Source organism: Anarhichas minor, unplaced genomic scaffold (assembly GCF_050575085.1).
Source record: "Anarhichas minor isolate MPS153535 unplaced genomic scaffold, ASM5057508v1 ptg000152l, whole genome shotgun sequence".
Taxonomy (NCBI): domain Eukaryota; kingdom Metazoa; phylum Chordata; class Actinopteri; order Perciformes; family Anarhichadidae; genus Anarhichas; species Anarhichas minor.
In genome coordinates, this window is record NW_027466598.1 from 39,766 (window position 1) to 61,581 (window position 21,816).

The following is a 21,816-nucleotide window of genomic DNA, read 5'->3' on the forward strand; positions in this document are numbered from 1 at the left end:
TTATTAAGTTGTCATTTACTTTTATCTTTATTATTGTACTTATTATTACATGTGGAAAATATTTTAGTTAAATATGTTAAATAAAAGACATTTTAGGAAAATATGTTAAATAAAAGACAAAATACAGAGGGGTCTTTTATTAAGTTGTCATTTATTATTGTACTTATTATTACATGTGGAAAATATTTTAGTATGCTTCTAATTATTTTAAATATTTAGTTTATTCTTTGAATACAAAACTCCGTCAAAAAATAATAATACAATGTAAAAAAACTAATAGACTCTTATTGTGAAGGCCCCCGGTTGTTGCCGGTTGGCGCCCCCTGTCGGCGGCTCCGTGCAGCAGCAGCTCCGGCTGACCGTCTTCTCCTCCAGCAGCAGCGGCTCCGCTCTAGTCCCGGAGAGACCGTATCCATTTTAACACCAACACCCGACGCAGGAGCAGCGGCGCGCAGCGAACTCATTGTCCGGTGGAGGGACACTCCTCTCACTGACCCCCCCCCCTCATGGCTCTAAGTCCTCGGGTCTGAATCACCCTTTTCTCTCTCTCAGATGGCGGCGCTGCGGCAGCAAGCAGCCGGGCCGGCGGTGGATTTGTGAGGATTTAACGAGTCTTTCTTCTGCGGTGAAATCTGCTGATTTAGCGGCGGAGAGGCGGAGGAGGAGGATCGAGCTTCTGGTGGTCAGGTACCGGCTTTATTCTAATTGGGTTTATTTATTACAGGGCTTTGGTTTATCATAAGACGGCTTTGTTTGATCTCCTCATTAGCAGCTGACAGGCCGCTAATCAACCCGCTGCTGCTATTAATATAATATATATATAGATATATATATATCTATATATATATCTATATATATATATCTATATATATATAGGTATAATCAACCCGCTCCTGCAGCCTGTCTCCTGCGCGCTGTGTCCATCCGGACCGAATCCATCCAGCCTCCGTACGGCTCCATTATATAATGTGTGCGCAGAGGACACCGAGCTGTCCGTCAGTCTGTCTGCAGCTATAATGTGATTTCACCTCTGATTGACCGACAGACGGTCTGTAACTCTAACACGCGTCACGTCTGTGACTTCGTGTCCAGGCGGCAGCGATGCTCGCTGAGGCCGCAGGAGGTGTCGCTCAAGCCGGACTGGAGGTGCAGCAGAGGGACGCTGCTTCATCCGGAGAGACGTGAAATAAAGCTTCAGTGTCAAACCATCACGGAAACAGAAACACACACAAAAACACACACACTGTAACACACACTATAACACACACAGTAATACACACAGAAACACACACTGTAACACAAACAGAAACACGCAGAAACACACACTGTAGCACACACAGTAACACACACAGTAACATACACTGTAACACACTGTAACACAAACTGTCACACACTATAACAGTCGCACACTGTAACGGTCGCACACTAACAGACACACTGTAACAGTCGCAACAGTAACACGCTGTAACAGACTGTCAACACTGTCACACAATGTAACAGTTACACACTAACAGTAGCCCACTGTAACAGTCGCACACAGTCACAGTCACACACTGTAATACACTGTCACAGTCACACAGTCACACACTGTAATACACTGTCACAGTCACACACTAACAGTCACAGTCACACACTGTAATACACTGTCACAGTCACACACAGTCACAGTCACACACTAACAGTCACACACTGTCACAGTCAAACACTGTAACAGTCGCACACTGACACTTGTAATATGGAGCCCCTGGTCTGTGGTTGATAGGGGCCCCTGGTCTGTGGTGGTTAAGGGCCCCTGGTCTGTGGTTGGTAGGGGCCCCTGATCTGTGGTTAGGGGCCCCTGGTCTGTGGTTGGTAGGGGCCCCTGGTCTGTGGTTGATAGGGGCCCCTGGTCTGTGGTGGCTAGGGGCCCCTGGTGTCCCAGGTGATGTCTTTAAATGTGTTGTTTCCAGTTTTTGGATCAAAAGTGACTTTAATGATTCTGTTGATCGACTGAGCGATTAGTCGATGGTGAAGCTGCACAACAAATGGATCAATAATCAAACTCAATATTTAAATCTCATCAGTTCTCAGATTCGTCCTCATTTCTAAAATCATCTTCAGACGACTTCACTGTTTTGAAGTCTGATCGTCTGCTTTTAATACAGACATGTTTATTCTTTACATACAATACACATCTATTTATTTTATTGATTGTCTTCGTGTTTGATCTACACTAAATATCAGATCAATAAATGTCTTCATGTGATCATAAAACTAGACGTCATAAGAACGTCTTTTTTCTGAGAAAACAAACATATAAACATTAAATGAGATTCTTAGTAGACACAAACTAGAACCAGTCCTCAGAGGTCCACTGTGGACACAAACTAGAACCGGTCCACTGTGGACACAAACTAGAACCTAGGGGAGGTCTTAGACCAGGCTAGGCTAAATGCTAGCAGAGTTCTGGTGAGGAAGGCGGAGCTTCAGCAGCTGAATATAGAAACAATCTGATCGACACCTCCTGGATTAACAGATAACGGATGGAAACATTCTTTCTATGTTGAACTCTTTGAAGTGAGATACACCATTGATCTCTATGGTTTTATGGACTCAGAGCTAAAGTCACAGAGTCAGTGAGGAAAGAGTTTAACCACATGTTCCACGAAGAGCTGAAGTCTTTATTATTTATCAGTGAATAACAGCAGCTTGTTACGTCACATGACTCACAACATGATGAATGGTGTTTTTATTACAGGAAACATTGTATTCATTTTACTGTTAGTTCTCTTTGCAGTGATGAAATGTCTTCAGGTGTACTGGTCTGTCTTCAGGTGTTACTGGTCTGTCTTTAGGTGTTACTGGTCTGTCTTCAGGTGTACTGGTCTGTCTTCAGGTGTTACTGGTCTGTCTTCAGGTGTTACTGGTCTGTCTTCAGGTGTTACTGGTGCTCTGAGACTGGAGGCTTCAGATGAGTCATGCTGCTACTTCACCATGACAACAGAGAGAGGGGGGGGTGGTCAGACCGTCACTGCACACATAGAACCCAGTAGAACCACAGTGTGGAACCCTGTTAGTGCCCCCTAGAGACTCAAATATAGAACATTCATCATAACTGATCACCTCCACTGAGCTTTTCTGATTTATATTAAATAAACTGAATATTGTTGTGTTTTGGACGGTTGATTCTGAATGAGTTTGTTTTATAAACATTAAGTCACTTAAACATTAAGTTACTTCTGCTTCCGGTATGCCCATGGAGTAGTTAGACGCAGAGTGAAACCGCGCTCCCAGATATATCGCAATATACCCACGGAAAAACTCGAAAATTCGATATTTATCAGTGAAAGGGGTAGATGAGTGGGAAAATAATCACCAGAAGCCATAAAGGAGAAGAAAAAATGCCCAAAACTCAAGATAAAGGCTCCTCGTCGGTAAAAGCTAACAACATCGAAGCACATCAAGCTAGCAATCAAAGTGAAGCAGCTGAAGGCCGGAGGAGCCCCGGAACGAGCATAGATCCCGGTGACATAATTAGGGCGATAAAGGAGCTAAGAACTGATCTCAAGGGGGACAATGACTGCCTGAGACAGGAAATTATTAAATGCAGTCTGTCCGACCGAGTTGGAGAAGCGGAGACACGCGTGGAACAGGTGGAGGGTTGGGCGGTGGAGGCGACCGGAGCGATCTGCACCTGCCTGGAACAGCAAAGAATCCTGCAGCAAAAACTAACGGACTTAGAGTCCCGGTCCAGGAGAAACAACATGCGCCTCTTTGGAGTGGCAGAGGGAGAGGAGGGAAACTCGGTACCACAGTTCATCGTTAAACTCCTCAGAAGCGAGCTGCCATTACCACAATAATTGGATTTGAAAATACAGCGGGCTCATCGGCAGAAACCCCATCCCGAAGCCCCACCGAGACCTATTATTATGAACTTCCAGGAGTTCACAACCAAGGACATGGTACTGAGAGAAGCTTGGAAAAAGGGAAAAATCCAACTGGGCAACAGAACTCTATACTTCGACCACGACTATACGACTGAGATAGTCAAGAAACGCGGGGAATACAATCGGATAAAGAAAGCGTTAAAGGAAAAAGGGGATTAGTTTCCAAACACCATACACGAATATACGGATTCACTGGGATACGGGGACCCGAACATACACTAGTGCACAAGAAGCGCAGCGGGAGCTGAAGAGACGTGGATTTCCCGTGGAAGAGCGGGAGACTACCAAAGGAGAGAGCAACCTGGAAACACGGGTTCGTGATTTATTGGGATGGCAGCAGGCATCGGGTCGTCGGGAGAGAGGACTAGCTGCGGCCCAGAGAGCAAGGGATAAACTCCAGGAGTTCCAGAGGGGACGCATCGAGCAAACATGAACGAAGATGCAAGCTGCACAACCCGGTATGACTGTTACAATTCTGAGACTCTTAAAACCTCTTAAACTCTAGCCCTATTTGTAGGCCTCTGCTCGAAAATGGCATACCCATACTAAAGTGACCACAGTTCTGTAACTACAAGGTCTATTTTAATAATTTTTGATGCTATAATCAGATCACAACACTTGTGAGATTGTTGAGATGGATAATATTGTGTATATGGTGCTGGTTAATATAGTACATGAAGATATTACACAGCTCAAATTGAAAATATTCAGGTTCGCCTGAAAAAAAAAGCACTTTTATTGATATTATGTTTTTGAAATAATGCAGCTGGCTGCCTAAAAACTCTCCCAAATCATAGCACAACCGATCAGTAGTTGTTGAATAAAGGTTGGCTGGGATAAAGTGAAGAATAAGAGGCTTTAGTACAGAGAGGTCACGCGAGGTCGTCATTTTCGAACCAGCTGTTGCAGCTCTTACATTGTACTTTTATATACTATATAACTATATATTTCACTTTTTTTATCACTCATATTATTCAATACATCCAAATACAGCTGTTAGGAATCATTTTGAGATTCCTAACATGATCAGAGCCTGTCTCTGGCTCTCAGCCATAGGATTTTCTCAGTTGATGAGTGTGTATGGGGCTGTAGCTCAGCCTATCATCGGTCGATTTCAGTCAATAAGCCCGCTTTCGACGCATCAGTCTCAGGAAGGCGGGTGTCAAAGCGGGTCTTGATTGACAGAAGTTTCAGCGAGTAAAGTTGCAAGAAGTGCCGCGTCTCCCCGAGCGTAAATTTCTATTTGTCGAAAGTCTGACCGCTCGCCCATGGTGGATTGACCCCCCTTCCACAGGAAACAGCTCGGCAGTGAACAGGATGCAGTTGCCAACAATGATTCTAGCTTTGAACCGGATAATCTTCGATGTTATTGTACTAATTTTTCATAAAACATCACCAAAAACCAACGATTTTTTTTGGCGAAGGGCAGTGCCATGGTACCGTTGTCCACTCACAGCTTTCTACTGTTTCCATGGAGAGAAAAACCGAACGTATTTATGTGTTCGGCGACGAATGCTAATGCTAGAAAATGTATTGGTGAGCTCGGTAGCCGCTAGCTTCGTGGTGCAAATATTGATTTGCAGTACACATAAGGGACATTTCTGCCCACTATTTCATGCTTTTATGCCACATTTTCTAGATGCTTATATTAGTAGTCTATAGTTGTGTTTGGAGTGTGTAAAAAGTGACTTATATGATAGTGTTGCCCATACGTTGCTGTTTAATACGGTAAAAAAAATGTACACATGCACAATATTTGCGAACAATAAGGCCATTTTCCGAACAATATTTTAAGGGGGGCTGAGCCCGAGAGCCCCCAAATCTGGGGGCGTCGTGCTACAGGACTATGATAGATTTGCTTTTTGGCTTTATATTGATCACTATGTGTCTGGGAGTGATGGGTTCATTTTTTCATGGGTTACGTTGGACTCACAGGATGGTGGAGTTACCGCTTTTTGACTCACCAGCCATCCTTAATGCAGAGCCCTCTCCTAACGAGAGGCACCACCCTCGACCCACCAACGAGGTCACAGTTGAGGAGGAGCAAGAGCCTCCTTTTCGTTTGGAGGTATGTTTACTTATGTGTTTCATAGTTGATGTTTTCGTTCGGATTTTGTTTTGGGGGGCAACAATCTCATTTATTATTTGGTATATGTATGATAGGGTCACATAACTTGAGAATTATCTCCTTAAATGTGAATGGTCTGAGTAATCCAGTCAAGAGGAGTAGAGTGCTAGCAAAAATTAAAAAGGATAATACACAAGTCATATTTCTACAAGAGACACACATGTCGAAACAAGAACATAATAAGCTGAAAATGTTTGGGTACTTAAACTCTTATTTCAGCTCTTGTAAAAATAGTCAAAAAAGAGGAGTAGCTGCTCTGATTTCCAACTCTCTTAACTTTGAACTGATTAAGGAAAAGGGAGACAAAGAGGGCAGATATATAATAGTCAAAGGAAGGCTAGACTATTTCCTAATGAACACTACAGACAGACACAGGGTGAAGGAGTGCTCAATAGGATCAGCAGATTTATCAGATCACAATGCAATCTATTTAACTATTTACTTGAATAACAGACTGAAGAGTACATTATGGAGACTAAATATTAGCATTTTCAATAATGAGATTGCTCTAAATGAGATTAAGAAAGAAATTGGTGACTGCATAAAAGATAACAACAATGGCCTGGTAGGCCCAACCATCGTATGGGACAAGGTTAAAGCAATAATGAGAGGGAGACTAATTTCAAGAACGGCATACTTAAATAAGATGAAGAGGACAAAATACGATGAATTAGAGAAAACATTGAGAAAACTAGAGAAACAACAACAAAAAGATGGGAACAAAGGATTGTCAAACCAGATAAAAAAACTAAAAAAGCAAATAGAGAACATCTTGAATGACGAACTAGAAAATAAATTGAGATTCACAAAACAAACTTTTTATGAATCGGGCCCGAAAGCAACAAAAATTTTAGCAGCACGCCTCAGGAAACAACAAATTATTAATTCAATACACAAGATCAGAGACCCCTTAACTAATAAGATAACCTACGAACCAGAAGAAATTCATAAAACCTTTAAAGATTACTACGAAACCTTATACTTACAGCCTAAGATTGTCAATGAAGATAACATTAAACAATACTTGTTATCATTAGATCTTCCTTCCATAGGAAAAATACAAAACGACGAATTAACTGCCCCATCACAAAAAAATAATTGGACTTGGCGATTAGTAAATTGAAAACAAATAAATGCCCAGGGAGTGACGGTTTTCCGAATGAATGGTACAAAATCTTTAAAGAAGACCTCGCCGCTGTATTGCTAGAATCCTCAAATTGGACACTCAGCAAAGCTGAAGCACCACCATCATGGAAAGAGGCCGTGATATCAGTCATCCCAAAAGAAGGTAAAAATAAAGAATGTTGTGAATCTTACCGTCCAATTTCTATATTGAATGTAGATTATAAACTGTTTACATCTATAATCTCAAAAATAATTGAACACTTTCTACCCGAATTCATAAATGAAGATCAGACAGGGTTTATAAAAGGTCGACAAACACAGGATAACATCAGACGAACCTTACACATTATAGAGCAGGCTAACAAACAACATCTAAGTGCAGCTCTGGTCAGTCTCGATGCGGAAAAAGGTGTTTGATAGAGTCAGCTGGTCTTTTCTGTACAGAGTGCTAGAGAGGCTGGGTTTTAATAACCAATTCATTAGGTGCATACAATCTTTATATAGAGACCCAACTGCTAGAATAAAGATCAATGGCCATCTGACAGGTAGTTTTAAGCTGTTTAGAGGCACTCGCCAGGGTTGCTGCCTTAGCCCCTCCCTCTTTGCAATATTCATAGAGCCTCTGGCTCAGGCTATCAGACAAAACAAAGAGCTGAAAGGGATCAATATAGCAAAGGAGGAACATATAATAGGACTTTTTGCAGATGACATTATTACCTATCTCCAAAATCCCAACTCAACAATTCCCAAACTTATGACAATTTGGTCGACTATGGTCGGATGTCGGGCTATAAACTGAACATTACAAAAACACAGGTACTCTCTCTTAACTACATACCAAGTAAGGCAAATAGGCAGAAATATAAACTGAAGTGGGAAGCAAAATCAATAAAATACTTGGGAGTGCTAATCACTCAGGAAATGAACAAAATATATGAAACAAACTACAATATAATAAACGATAGGATACAGAAAGATATAACAAAATGGTCAACACTAGTACTGGACTTTAGTTCAAGAATTGAGGTGGTGAAAATGAATCTACTGCCAAGGTTGCTCTACCTCTTCTTATCATTACCAGTCAGAATCCCAGGATCTCAGTTTACAGCATGGGACAAACAGATATCCGGTTTATCTGGGCAGGAGCAAGGCCAAGGGTCACATTTAAGACACTCCAAACTGACAAGGAAAACAGAAGCCTAGCACTGCCAAATCTCAGAGAATACTACTACGCGGCCCAATTGAGGTACATTGGTTATTGGTGCTCCCCGGAGTATCAAGCTGGATGGAAACACATTGAGCTAAATCTGGGTCAATCTCAACCTCAGGCCAGGCTAGGTGGAAAAGAATATACTGACCAAAAGGGAGAAAATTCCATCTTAGAAGATTCACTGAAAATTTGGAATGAGATAGTCAAAAAATACAAACTGGAAGGAGACAGTAAACTTCTGATTTGGCCTTCTCAGACCCCCAGGTTTAGACCTGGACAGATAGATAATACTTTTGTATGCTGGAGAGAAAAAGGGATAACAGCGGTATGTACACTCAGAGGGAAAAACTTTAAAAACTTTTGAAAAACTCAAAAGAGAATTTAATTTAGAAAATGGGGACCTGTTTAGATATTTACAGCTAAGACATTTCTATGATACAGAAATTAAAAAAGGGGTTTCATCAGAAGGTAATGAAGTGATTGAAGTGCTGACAGGTGCATACAAACAAACCCCCTCAAAGTTGGTTTCCAAACTGTACAGTAGTTTACAAAAACGAAACGGAAAAAATACACTATATGTAAAAGTGAAATGGGAAGTAGAACTGAACGTTGAACTGTCGAAGAGTGATTGGCATTCCATGTGTAGAACGCAACAAACATCCACCAGCTCTAGAAGATGGAGGGAATTCGGTTGGAAGAACTTAATCCGCTTTTTTACAACACCCCACATAAAATATAAACAGTTGGGTAAAGAGCAGCCATGCTGGAGACAGTGTGGGCAGATGAATGCTAACCACTCACACATGTTCTGGACATGTATAAAAATACAAGCATTCTGGGACAGGGTTATTCAGACTCTGGAGGAGATTCTATGCTACAAGATTCCCAGAGACCCCCGGATTGTGTACCTGGGAATGATACCTGGCGACATAATTCAAAAAAAGGACTTCTACCTCTTTAAAATCCTGACACTCGCTTGTAAAAAGGCCATCACAAGGAGCTGGTTGAAAAGTGACCCTCCAAGTCCAGGACAGTGGCTGGACATTGTGGAGGAAATATATTCTATGGAAAAATTTACTCTTTTTCTAAGGATCAAAGCAGGGATCCATGATCAACGCTGGAGAAAATGGACTGTTTACAAGGGAAAAGATGAGTAGTGTTCTCAGTGACCTGAAAAGAATAGAACAATGTTTGTTAAGAGTGAATGGTGACCCCCTTTTATTTAATTTGAATTAACTTTTTTTTCACTGCCTGTCGCAGCAGCTGCGTGTGTTTTAATTTTTAGTCTTTTTTTCACTTTTCTTCTCTTCTTTTGTTCTTTTTCCTTCATGTTTGGTTTAAATTACAGCCAGACAACGGACCGTAACTTTTTCTCAACTTTTCTCGTGGCTTTTATGTTACTTTTCTTCCTGTTTGTAACGGAGAGCCACACACAATGAGTGGGGCCATTGTCTATTCCCGCGATCAGCTGATTGCGTTGAGCAAACTGCGGCTGCTCCCCGCCGCCAGGCCTGAGATCCCGGAGGAACTGTGGAGAAGGGCTCGGGGCTGCAGGTCGGGCGCTAAGCAGAGGAAGTACAAACCTTTGGTACCAGCGATTATAACGGGAACGTGAGGTCTTTGGCGAATAAGACGGACGAGCTCGGCGCGCTGGTCAAGACTGAGAGGGACTTCCGTGAGTAGCGTCATGTGTTTCACGGAGACATGGCTGCATGCGGATTTTCTGGATCACAGTGCGTCGGTGCCCGGCTTCAGGACTGAGAGGGCGGACAGAGATGTTGTACAGATCGGTAAGAAGAGAGGTGGCGGGATTGCAGTGTATGTGAACGAGAGGTGGTGCAATCCTGACCATGTGTGTGTGAACGAACGCTTCCGTAGCCGGGACATTGAACTGTTAGCCGTGGGGATGCGTCCTTATTATTTGCAGAGGGAGTTCAGATCCGCCATTGTTGTGGCTGTGTACGTCCCGCCATCAGCTGACGCTGAGGCAGCAGTGGACACCATCCACTCCACTGTGTCTGGACTGCTGATTCAACATCCTGGTGCATTTTTGGCAATTACTGGAGACTTTAACCACACCACTCTGGATAAAGCCCTGCCGACCTTACACCAGTATGTTGACTGCCCCACAAGGAACAATACAACTCTGGACCTTCTGTATGCTAATGCTAAGGATGCATACAGTGCCACTGCCCTTCCCCCCCTTGGCAGGTCTGATCACAACCTGATCCTGTTGACACCCAGGTATGTTCCTCTGGTGCAGAGGCTGCCTGTGACCACCAGGACTGTGAGGAGGTGGTCTCAGGCATGTCCACATTACTCCGTTTTTGTTTGGAAACGCATATGTTTTGCTATGTTTAAACGGATAAGTTTGAAAACGCTCCCGAGGTCAGATAAGTTTGAAAACTCCGGGGTTGCGTTTTCGTGTGGACGGCCGAAACCGGATACGTTCAGAAACGATGACGCCCGCGTTCGCTAGTTGATTGGTTCTTAGCAGTCATGACGTATCCTTCCCTGATTCGTCACATGCCTATCACGTGACCGTTACCCGGAAGCTCACAAACAACAACATTGATTACCGATCGACTACCAGGTTAATCTAACATGGACAACTGATTGCAGGCGTTGCTGACCTTGTTGTCTTTACCAGCAGCTGTTGTTCAGTTAAAGTCTGCATTATTACGGAGGAAGCAGCTGTTAATGGAGCGATTAGTGAGCGGCGTGACCAGCGGCGTTATCAGCCCTACGGAGCGGACATCTGAAGCCACGGTTAGTAGTAAATGCTATTCAGTAGGACAGATAGTTAAGCCACCAGCAGAGCTACGAGTGAGAACAGACAACGAGGAAACGAGTGAGAGACGTGTGTTGACCACATTTATGGACCCATAATCTAGTAAATGTTTACGTGTAAATGTTGATTTTAAAGTAAATTTAATATGTGTGAGAGAGAGATAGAACAAGACCCGCAGCGCTGTAACTAAGTCTGAAAAATAAAACTTCTAAAACTTTCCACAAACTGTGTCTGTTTGAGTTTATAGAGGAATATTTTAGAGGAAGATCTTAAGTATCAAACAACCTTTCATTATTAAAGACTACTTTATTACTCTGTCATATTTTTTTTAACTAAGCAACCAATCCACTTCCTGTTTACAACGTCACGCGCATGCCCAGTGTACGTTAATGGTCACGTGATATCCGTTTTCGAAGGTTGCCGATCAATTCGAAAACGATGCTGAAACGCCGTGTGGATGCAGATCGTTTCTATTTGGAAACGGAGTTTTCAAATAGAAACGGAGTAGTGTGGATGTACTCTCAGGCTAATGATGCCCTGCAGGACTGCTTTGAGTCAACGGATTGGGATGTGCTGTGTGGACCACATGGGGAGGACCTCAAAAGCATGACGGACTGCATCACAGAATACATTAAATTCTGTGAACAAACCGCCATACCATCCCGGACTGTTTATTATAAATGAAAATTTATTATAATGAATCAACCTTATTGATCTGTTGAAGTATGTCCGACCCAGAAACATCTTTAGTTCTGCAGGTATTTGGTTATAAAGTATAAAGTACCTGATGATGAAAGCTCAATACAGTTCTTATAGTTCATCCTGAGGGAAACATGAACCATGAACAAATACAATCACAAATTCTCCCCAGAGGTCTTTAAAATCTGTACAACATACAACATCCTCTGTTCTTAGATCCTCACATCAGAATTATATCACATAATAATTACCTCACATGTAAAGAATGAAAAACAATATAATTACAACGTAATCAATGTATATGATTCATATGAGAGTAGTAACAGCAGTAGTAGCACTAATAATAACTGAATAATTATGACTGCTAATAACAGCAGCAGTGGATACAATAGAATAATTATGATAATAAAAGCAGTAATGGTATCAGTAATAGTAATGTGACTAATAATAATAATAGTAGCAGTGGGTGTCAGGCAGGATCAGGTTCCAGATAAAACCACAATCCATGAAAACCTGTGAGGAGAGAAAACACAAGGACTCTGAGGAAGAATTTATTAATGTGCATTAATGGGACATGAATATATACAGATGAGAGGAGGCGAGAGGAGCTCAGTGTATCCTAGAAAGTCCTCCAGGAGACTAGGTCTATAGCAGCATATCTAGGCCTGGGAAAACCTGAAGGCAAACCTGAGCCAGCCCTAACTATAAACCTGAGCCAGCCCCAACTATAAACCTGAGCCAGCCCTAACTATAAACCTGAACCAGCCCCAACTATAAACCTGAACCAGCCCCAACTATAAACCTGAGCCAGCCCCAACTATAAACCTGAGCCAGCCCCAACTATAAACCTGAACCAGACCTTAACTATAAACCTGAACCAGCCCTAACTATAAACCTGAACCAGCCCTAACTATAAGCTTCATCAAAGAGGAAGTTCTTAAGCCCACTCTTAAATGTGGTGAGGGTTTCTGCCTCCCAGACTGAAATAGGAAGCTGGTTCCACAGAAGAGGAGCTTGATACCTGAAGGCGCTGGTTCCTGTTCTACCTTTTGAGACTCTAGAAACCACAAGTAACCTTGATTATGATAATTTCACACTACGGCCTAACAGAATAAAGTGTGGATGTAAACTGACTGGTTGGAGGCATTGACTCTAGTTCTAGTAAACAGGTCATTGATTAGCTGAGTGATTTCTGTTTGCTGATGAGTGAAAGGTTAAAGGTCACCTTTTCCAATGTGTCTATTCCCCCCCCAGATTTTCTCTGCGAGGATGCGACAGTGAGCGATGCTCACAGTGCTGATCGTTACCATGGCCATATTCGTCGGCGGCCAGGCATGCGGCGGCCGAGACAACTGCTCCGCCCACAGCGAGTCCAAAGACTACTGCTACTCGGCTCGCATCCGCAGCACCGTGCTGCAGGGACTGGCTTTCGGAGGGGTGCCCACCGTGCTCGCCCTCGACTTCATGTGCTTCCTGGTGAGTCGCTGCACATGCTCAGTACGGCACACGAGGGGGGGGGGGGGGCACTGACTAATCCATTCTGACACAGACAGAAATAAATAATGAAATTACTAAGAAATGACAAAGATAAGTCTTCGAAAGCTCTTTAAAAGGTGTCCAGAGCAGCTCTGGTGTTGCATTGTGGGAGCTGCAGAGTGTGTGGACCATTCACTGACTGTAGGAAAAATCGATACTGCAGCTTCATGGTTCGACCCACATACGGATTTTCCATCCAGCAGCATCAGGTGCTCTCTAACAACAAGTCCTCCTCTCTCTTCTTCTGCAGGTGCTGCTCTTCGTCTTTTCCATTCTACGTAAGGTTGCGTGGGACTACGGCCGCCTGGCGCTTGTCACCGACGCCGACAGGTAAACTCACCTTTAGCAAACAATTATGTCATGCAGCTGGTGGTTCCCAACATGTGGGTCGGGACCTGTCTGAGGGTCACAGCATGTATAACTGGACACGTTCCTGTAAAATCCTCCAAAGAGCTCTCAGCTGCACCGACAGTCGGTTAAAGGGCCGGTGTGTTCTGGAGACATCTAGTGGTGAAGTCACACATTGCAACCAACTGAAACTTTCCTTGTGCAGAACTAAGATGGCCGACACAAAAATGTAAATGTTTCTCTCTAGAGTCTGTTTGGTTTGTCCTTTCTGGGCTGCTGTAGAAAGATGGCGTCCGGCTTTAAATGAAACAATTCTTATCTTTAGGTGATAAACATAGTAAATAATATATAGAAACACTGCTCCTTTAAACTGTCGTCACTAACAAGAGACGACTTGTGTTAAAACAAGTCAGGTGACCCTCAAACAGGTTTTCACTCTTTTCACTGACCTGCGTAAAAAAACAAAGTCAACCAAAAACCTCTCAGAGAGGAAGTTTCATTAGTAAAACATCCATCTGGTTGGTTCTATTTTATTCATTTGATGGATGTTTGTGAACAGATGTTTGGGGGGCTGTGGCTTAAGGGGTAGAGAGGGTCGTCCAATAACCGCAAGGTAGGGCGGTTCAATCCTTGGCTACTACGTGTCCTGTGTCCTTGAGCAAGACACTGAACCCGACGACGCTCTCCCATCAGCTTGTGATTCTCTTTCTGTTTCCATCCTGAAGACTGAAGAAGCGTCTCAGCAGCCTGGAGGAGCGGGAATAGTATGTCTTCCTCTTCCTCCTCCTCCTCCTCCTCCTCTGGTTTCATTAACAGGGTTCTGCTCTCTGATTGGTGCTCTAACACGACTTATTTTCACTGTGTGTGTTGGTATGGAGGGTCATTGGTCCTCAGGTTCACAGATAAACTTTCATATTACTGTTGCAAATTCTAGCAGACTGTTGACCCTAATCCCAGACCACCAGGGGCCGCAACTCTCTGTTGGCTAATGCGATGCTAGCACATGTGATGCTAACAGATATCATGCTAACAGAAGTGATGCTAACAGATGTGACGCTAACAGATGTGACACTAACAGATATCCTGCTAACAGATGTGATGTGAACAGATGTGATGCTAACAGATATTATGCTAACAGATATCATGCTAACAGAAGTGATGCTAACACTGCTCCAAACTTCTCATGTTTTAACGTTAATTCAGCTGGAGACGAGACAGAGATAACTATGAACCGGTCCAAAGGTAACAGGCTGTGTGTTTGTAGTGTGTCGTCAACCCTGTGACCTGCTAGCTAGCTAGTTAGCTTACCCGACACAAACAGGTGGAAGAAGTAGGTCCCTTACGTAAGTAAGTTAGTCAGCTTTAGCTGTGCTAAATTCGGACTTTTTGAAGTGTGGTTGTATGTAAACTCCCGTGTTCTGCAAGCTTAAATGACTGATTTTATGAATGGAGTCTTGTGGCTTTGAAGAGAGCGTCTGTATAAATAACGTTTTATTTCAACACACCTGGAAACACTTTCACAGAAGCAGGTTGATGTTTGTGTTTCCACTTCCTGTTAGCTCCCTCTGTATTCAGTGTCTCAACTCAGGGGTCTAATCAGCTTTCAGACACAGAGGTCAGCGCGGCTACCTGCTAACGGCTAACATGTCAGCTGTTAGCCGTTAGTATGTAGCCGCTAACAGGTTAGCTGACTACTTCCTGTTTGTGTCCACAGTGTTGCCTCGGCGATGCACTCGGAAACGCCCGACCGCTACGAACGCCTCACCTCTGTGTCCTCCTCCGTCGACTTCGACCAGAGAGACAACGTAAGGACTCCTCCATCACTCCTCCTCTTCACTGTCTCCTCTCCACTCCTCCATCACTCCTCCTCCTCTTCACTGTCTCCTCTTCCCTCCTCCTCTATCACTCCTCCTCCATCACTCCTCCTCTTCACTGTCTCCATCACTCCTCTTCACTCCTCCTCCTCCTGATTTTCTGTGTTCTCCTGCAGGGTTTCTGCTCGTGGCTGACGGCCATCTTCAGAATAAAGTGAGTACCATCTAATGTAGTAATAATTATAATAAAGATAATATTTATATTCATAATATTCATATGAACAGTAATATTAATATAATTATAATAATATTAATATTATTAATAATAATGATGATATCTGCAGAACTCTGGTTTGTGTTCACCCGTCTTCTTCCTCCTCTTCTTTCTTCTCTTCCTCCTCTTCCTCTTCTTTCTTCTCCTCTTCCTCCTCCTCCTACAGAGATGAGGAGATCCGTGAGAAGTGTGGTGAGGATGCGGTCCACTACTTGTCGTTCCAGCGTCACATCATCGGTCTGCTGGTCGTCGTCGGCGTTCTTTCTGTCGGCATCGTTCTGCCCGTCAACTTCTCCGGAGACCTTCTAGGTGAGAACGAGGCCGCCGACCAATCAGGAGAGAGCAGAGGACTTTACTCTGTGACCCTCTGTCTTTCTGAAAACATTAGAAAACATTTGTCAATGTCTGAAATGTGGGTTTTAAAGGAACAGTGTGTAAGATTTAGTGACAGCTGGTAGTGAGATCCTCCCAGTGTCTCTTCTGGGCTGCTGTAGAAACATGGCGGACTCACTACGTAGATATAAATGTCTTTTTCTAACGAAAACACTGCAATTCTTAGTTTCAGGTGATTATACACTAATTAAAACATAGTTATGAATATTAAATTCCATTCTAAATGTTTCACATTGTTCCTTTAAACAGTTTGTAGGTTGAACTCTTCACACAGTGTTCTCTCCTTATGTCTGATTGGTTTTAGTCCGAATTATCAGTAAAGATGCTTTCCTAAGCCAAGCAGTCCCCGGACCCCCTTCTAAAGAAGGTAACAGCAGTCAGATCAGAACTGTAGGTCTGTGGATCTGTAGGATTGTGGATCTGTGAGTTTGTAGGTCTGTGGATTTGTAGGTCTGTGGGATTGTAAGTATGTGAGATTTTAGGTCTGGGGATCTGAGGATCTGTAAATCTGTGGGTCCTTGGATCTGTAGGTTTGTGGGTTTGTGGGTCTGTAGGCCTGTGTGTTTGTAGGTCTCTGGGTCTGTAGATCTGTAGTTTGTTAGGTCTGCAGTGTTTCCCCTAGGTTTACAGCTTTGGGGGGGGGGGGGGGGGTCGGACACCGACGCAAACACTTTAAGGAATCATGGTGTTCATGTGTTTCTTTTAATGACAGCAGTCAATATAACTTATTATTTTAACCTGTTACCACTCCTGTAAAATTTGCCTGAAATGCCTATCCAAGGCATACCCAAAGTAAATTGAAAGCTGTTCTTGAACCATTGGGAGTACATGTATGGTTTTGGTCTCTTTTGAAAGGTAACACTCTGAAGTGTATTCCCCAACGGTCAGAATCACTGTAAGTGCTACTGGTATTGACTAATAGAAGTTGGAACACACTGAAATAGGTTTTTATTTCCACCTGAATATTTCTTTGCAAACAGATGCCTGCAGATGACTATAGCTGGGACTTATTAGCTGGAAAACACAATGGGACCACAGCATGATGCCATACCTAGTCCAAGTTCAAATTTGATAACAATACTACAAAAAATGAATATTTTACACGTTTTACTTAGCGTATGTCTAGGCGCTTTCCAAAAACATTTTGGGGACCCATGGTAACCATAGTAACATACCTAGGCTGTGTATTCATAATTCAAACTAGCTTATTTATGTCTAAATACAGTTATCTATAAGTTATTTCACCATTATTTACTTTCCTAAATTCTCCAAAACTCTCAAAAACCACACTTTGCATTTAACAAAATTTTCGAAATTTTATTTGCTATACGAAGCGTCAGTCATCAGAACAATCGGTTGCAATTGGCTCGAGCTTTACACGACAGAAGAGGGGCGGGTACTGTCCTTCAACGCGGTCTCTCGTTGGCTATTGTAGGCTGTGGACAGGACATGGAAGCTCCTAATAGGTCAAATGAGGTGTCAATCTAAAGGTCAGAGTGCAGCCGCCATTTTACATGACACAGATGTACACTAAACACTCCAACGGCTGTCGGAGTATCTGTACATTGAACTAAACATCGGAACATTTCTTTTCATGCCAATTATCCACAAAGTGTGCAGCTTTTCTCACTGCAGTGCATCTTTCTGGGCTTCTGGAAGAACATCTCCAGAGCCTCCTGATATGGGAAGTCAGAACCGTCTGGCACATTTATCGAGATCCGCATGCAGGCTGCAAGATGGTCTCTTTGCAGCCCATTTAAAAAAACGCAGATATTGTTGTCTGCTTTTCAGGTGGTTTACGCGACGTATTTTCCGATGCGCGCTCTCTGTCCGCTGGTGGGAGTGTGCTCACCTGTGTGTGTGTGCGCATCGGGGCGGAACTCCGCCGTGCGCGATACAGAGAGCAGAGGAGAATTGTAAACGTGCGACCATTGAGACAGAAATGACATGCCGTCGTGTAAATAAGATAAATAACATGACTATTTAGTTTGTTTAATAAAAGAACACGGTGTAGACCTGTTCTATACGAAAGGTAACCTGAACTGACTTCTGTTGTGATCTGGCGCTATATAGAAAATTGAATTAAACCAAATGAAATTGACCTTCAAGGGGGGGCCGGGATGCCCCCCCTAATATAATGGTAGGGGAAACAATGGTCTGTGGGTCCGTAGGCCTGTAGTTCGTTAGGTCTGTAGGTCTGCATTTGTTGGATTAGTTGATTATATTTATTGTAAATAAAGTAAAAATCTTGGGGTTAGGGTGACTTGTTTGTTTTTGTTCCAGAAAACAACGCTTACAGCTTCGGACGCACCACGATAGCCAACCTGAAGTCTGGGTGAGTACATGATGAGTTCCACTGGAGTCATCAGAGATCAATAGATATCAGAGATCAATACATATTGATATTGTGTGTTTCAGGACCAACCTGCTGTGGCTCCACACCTCCTTTGCCTTCATGTATCTGCTGCTGACGGTCTACAGCATGAGGAGACACACGTCCAAGATGCACTACAAGGAGGACGACCTGGTATGTGGTCAACAACCTTTATCCACTTCCTGTGGTTGTGCCACACATTTATTAGTTTGAAATGTTAATAATTCTTCAAGTGACATGAAAACAGGATGTAAACAAATACATGCACTGTTTTAATCCCTGTTTCATGACTTGCAGGTGAAGCGCACTTTATTCATTAACGGCATCTCCAAATACGCTGAGGAGAGTCAGATCAAACAGCACTTTGAGTAAGTTCACTGGTCTTCTTCTCCTTCTTCTTCTTCTTCTGGTTCTTGTGACGGTTCATGGGGTTCCGTGTGGGTTTAGGTGTGGAGCAGAGACTCAGGTGCAGACTCAGACACAGGAAACAAGTTGAGGGGGAAAAACAAGGCTTTACTGGGCATTTAGCAGTGAAAACAAAAACAACTCCAACCGGGAGCGCGGGAAATCAAAACTGCAATAAAAAGCTAAGTCATAACACAAAAAGCACAGTCACAAACCGTGGAACGCAGAGGGTCAACACGAGGGATAACCACTGGAGATGCGAAGAGTCCACGGGGAGGGAAAAAGAACAAATGATAATCCTGCAATTGGAACAGAGTATAAGTATGTGAGGGGTGATGAGCGGATTGCCGGCAGGTGAGTAGAGATGAGTGGGGTTGGCAGAGGGAAAAGCCAGGGGCAGGTGATTGGGCACAGGTGGAGAGAATGAGCATGATCAGGAGACACACACATACGGCAAAGCACAACCGTGACAGTTCTTCTCCTTCTGGTCCTTCTCCTTGGCCAAATCCCAATGGCCCTCCTTACGGACTTTGAGGCGCACTCCATGAAGGTTTAGGGCTAAGGGAATTACCCACAAATTTTTTATTTTAATTTATTATACTATATTGATCCAAGAAGGGGAAATTTGTCTCTGCGTTTGACCCATCCCTGTATATAGGGAGCAGTGGGCTGCCAAGGTTCAGTGTCTTGCTCAGGGCACGTGACACATCCCAGTCAAGGATCGAACCATTGACCCTGCGGTTACCAGACAACCCTCTTAACCCAGTGAGCCACGGTTGCCCCGATAAATCATTGCAATGTGACGTTAAACACGGGGTAAGCAATGGACGCATGGAGATGTAAAACAAGGTAAACAAAGAGGACGGATCACGTGTGTTCAGCCTGTCTTATTAAATTTACTCAGAAAACATTAAGGGTTAAAGATGAAAAAATAAACATGAAATCAGAAGATATTTATTTATTTATTCATCAAATATTTGATTTTGTCATTGAAGCTGTTTTGACAAAACGAGTAAATAGATTATATGAAGTTACCTCTCATCTAGTGAGGAAAGAGCCTGAAGACTTTCAAATCAGGGAGTACAAAGTACAAAATAAATAGACACAATTATACATCATATTTTTTGTCGTTTTCATGGTAACGTGATATGTTGCAGCAAAGTGCTGTCCCGTTTCTATTTACACCATCTCAAGCCCTCACAGTCTCTCACACTCAACCACTCACCAGGTGACGTCAGTAAGTCCTTGAGGGTTCAGGGTTTGAGGGTTAAGGGGGGGACATTGGGATTTGGCCCTTCTTCTTCTTCTGGTTCTTCTCCTTCTGGTTTTTGTTCTCCTTCTGGTCCTTCTTCTCTTTCTTCTTCATTTTGCTCCTTTAAATGTTTTCAAAAGCCCTAAAACCTCTTAAATTTAGTTTTTACATTTATTGACATGATTTATTTTGAATTTGACACTAAATTAAACTATATATACAAATATATACATACAGGTATATAATTGAATGTAGTTTTTAGTATTCCGTTCAGTAAATGAAGATGTATGTGTAAGTTTTGTGTTCAGTGTTTATATTTAGTTTTTTATTCCCACTGTTATTGAAACATTTAAATAACCAGAGTCATTTTATTAATACTTTTGTAGTAACTTAAAGTTAAAATGGTTTCATTGTTCTTAGGGTTAGGGTTAGACATTAATAAAGATTCTTATCCTGATTCAAGAATCTGAATAAGAATCTTTCATTTCCCACTTAATAATAATGTTCTAATGATATTAAATTATTGATCATTGTTCTTCAGACAGGCATATGAGAATTGCACCGTTCTGGAGGCTCGGATCTGCTACAACGTGGCCAAACTGATGTCTCTGAATGCAGAGAGGTGAGACACAGAGGTGCATGCTGGGATATGATCATTTAAAGGAACATGTGTTTGTTTCATCCACACGTGTTCTGTGTGTTTGTGTTCGTCAGGAAGAAGACGGAGCGCAGTAAGAAGTTCTTCACTGACCTGATGGCGAAGGAACACGTTCCCACGATGATCAACCCGAAACCCTGTGGACACCTCTGCTGCTGCGCCATCACCGGCTGTGAGGAGGTAACGTTAACGCTAATGCTACCGGTAATGCTAACACTTTTTACGTTTTATCATAGCCGGTTAAAGTTTTATCGTAGCCAGTTGAAGTTTTATCGTAGCCGGTTAAAGTTTTATCGTAGCCGGTTAAAGTTTTATCGTAGCCGGTTGAAGTTTTATCGTAGCCGGTTGAAGTTTTATCGTAGCCGGTTGAAGTTTTATCGTAGCCGGTTAAAGTTTTATCGGAGCTGGTTGAAGTTTTATCGGAGCCGGTTAAAGTTGAGTAAACCTGGTCTGATTAGATGTGTTGGTCCGGTTTAGGAGGTTTGCTGTTAGCCTGTTAGCATGTTAGCATTTGTCCTGCAGGAAGAGGCGGTCAGCTACTACACCAAGACAGAGACCAAGCTGAAGGAGGAGTACAGGAAGGAGAAAGAGAAGGTCCACACCAAACCGCTGGGCATGGCCTTTGTCACCTTCCAGAACGAGTCCATGACCGCCATGTGAGCCTCAACTCCTTTAACAATAATAACATGTTTTTATTTTGTTCACAAAGTTTACTTTAGTCTTTGTAGAATCATTTACACAGCTCTGACCCCGCCTCCTCCCCCATGTGACTCCGCCCCTTCTGTTTTCACAGTATTCTGAAGGACTTCAACGCCTGTCAAGTTCAGGGTTGTCGGTGTCGTCAGGAGCCACGATCCTCTCAGTTCAGCGATGCTCTTCACGT

The 21,816-nt window shown here is 43.0% G+C and overlaps 1 protein-coding gene across 1 annotated transcript; it reads left to right on the forward strand.

The window, feature by feature from the left end:
- Window positions 1–563: 563 nt before the first annotated feature.
- On the forward strand, window positions 564–21,811 carry LOC142943687 (mechanosensitive cation channel TMEM63B-like; the record flags this gene model as incomplete). The annotated part of the gene is made up of 15 exons (XM_076085339.1): window positions 564–687; window positions 13,134–13,355; window positions 13,666–13,745; window positions 14,489–14,527; window positions 14,967–15,005; window positions 15,478–15,568; window positions 15,754–15,791; window positions 16,018–16,160; window positions 18,528–18,579; window positions 18,663–18,771; window positions 18,916–18,986; window positions 20,817–20,897; window positions 20,990–21,113; window positions 21,456–21,589; window positions 21,727–21,811. Coding segments are annotated over exons 2-15 (1,278 nt in total), but the record flags the coding sequence as incomplete, so codon positions are not given.
- Window positions 21,812–21,816: the final 5 nt, after the last annotated feature.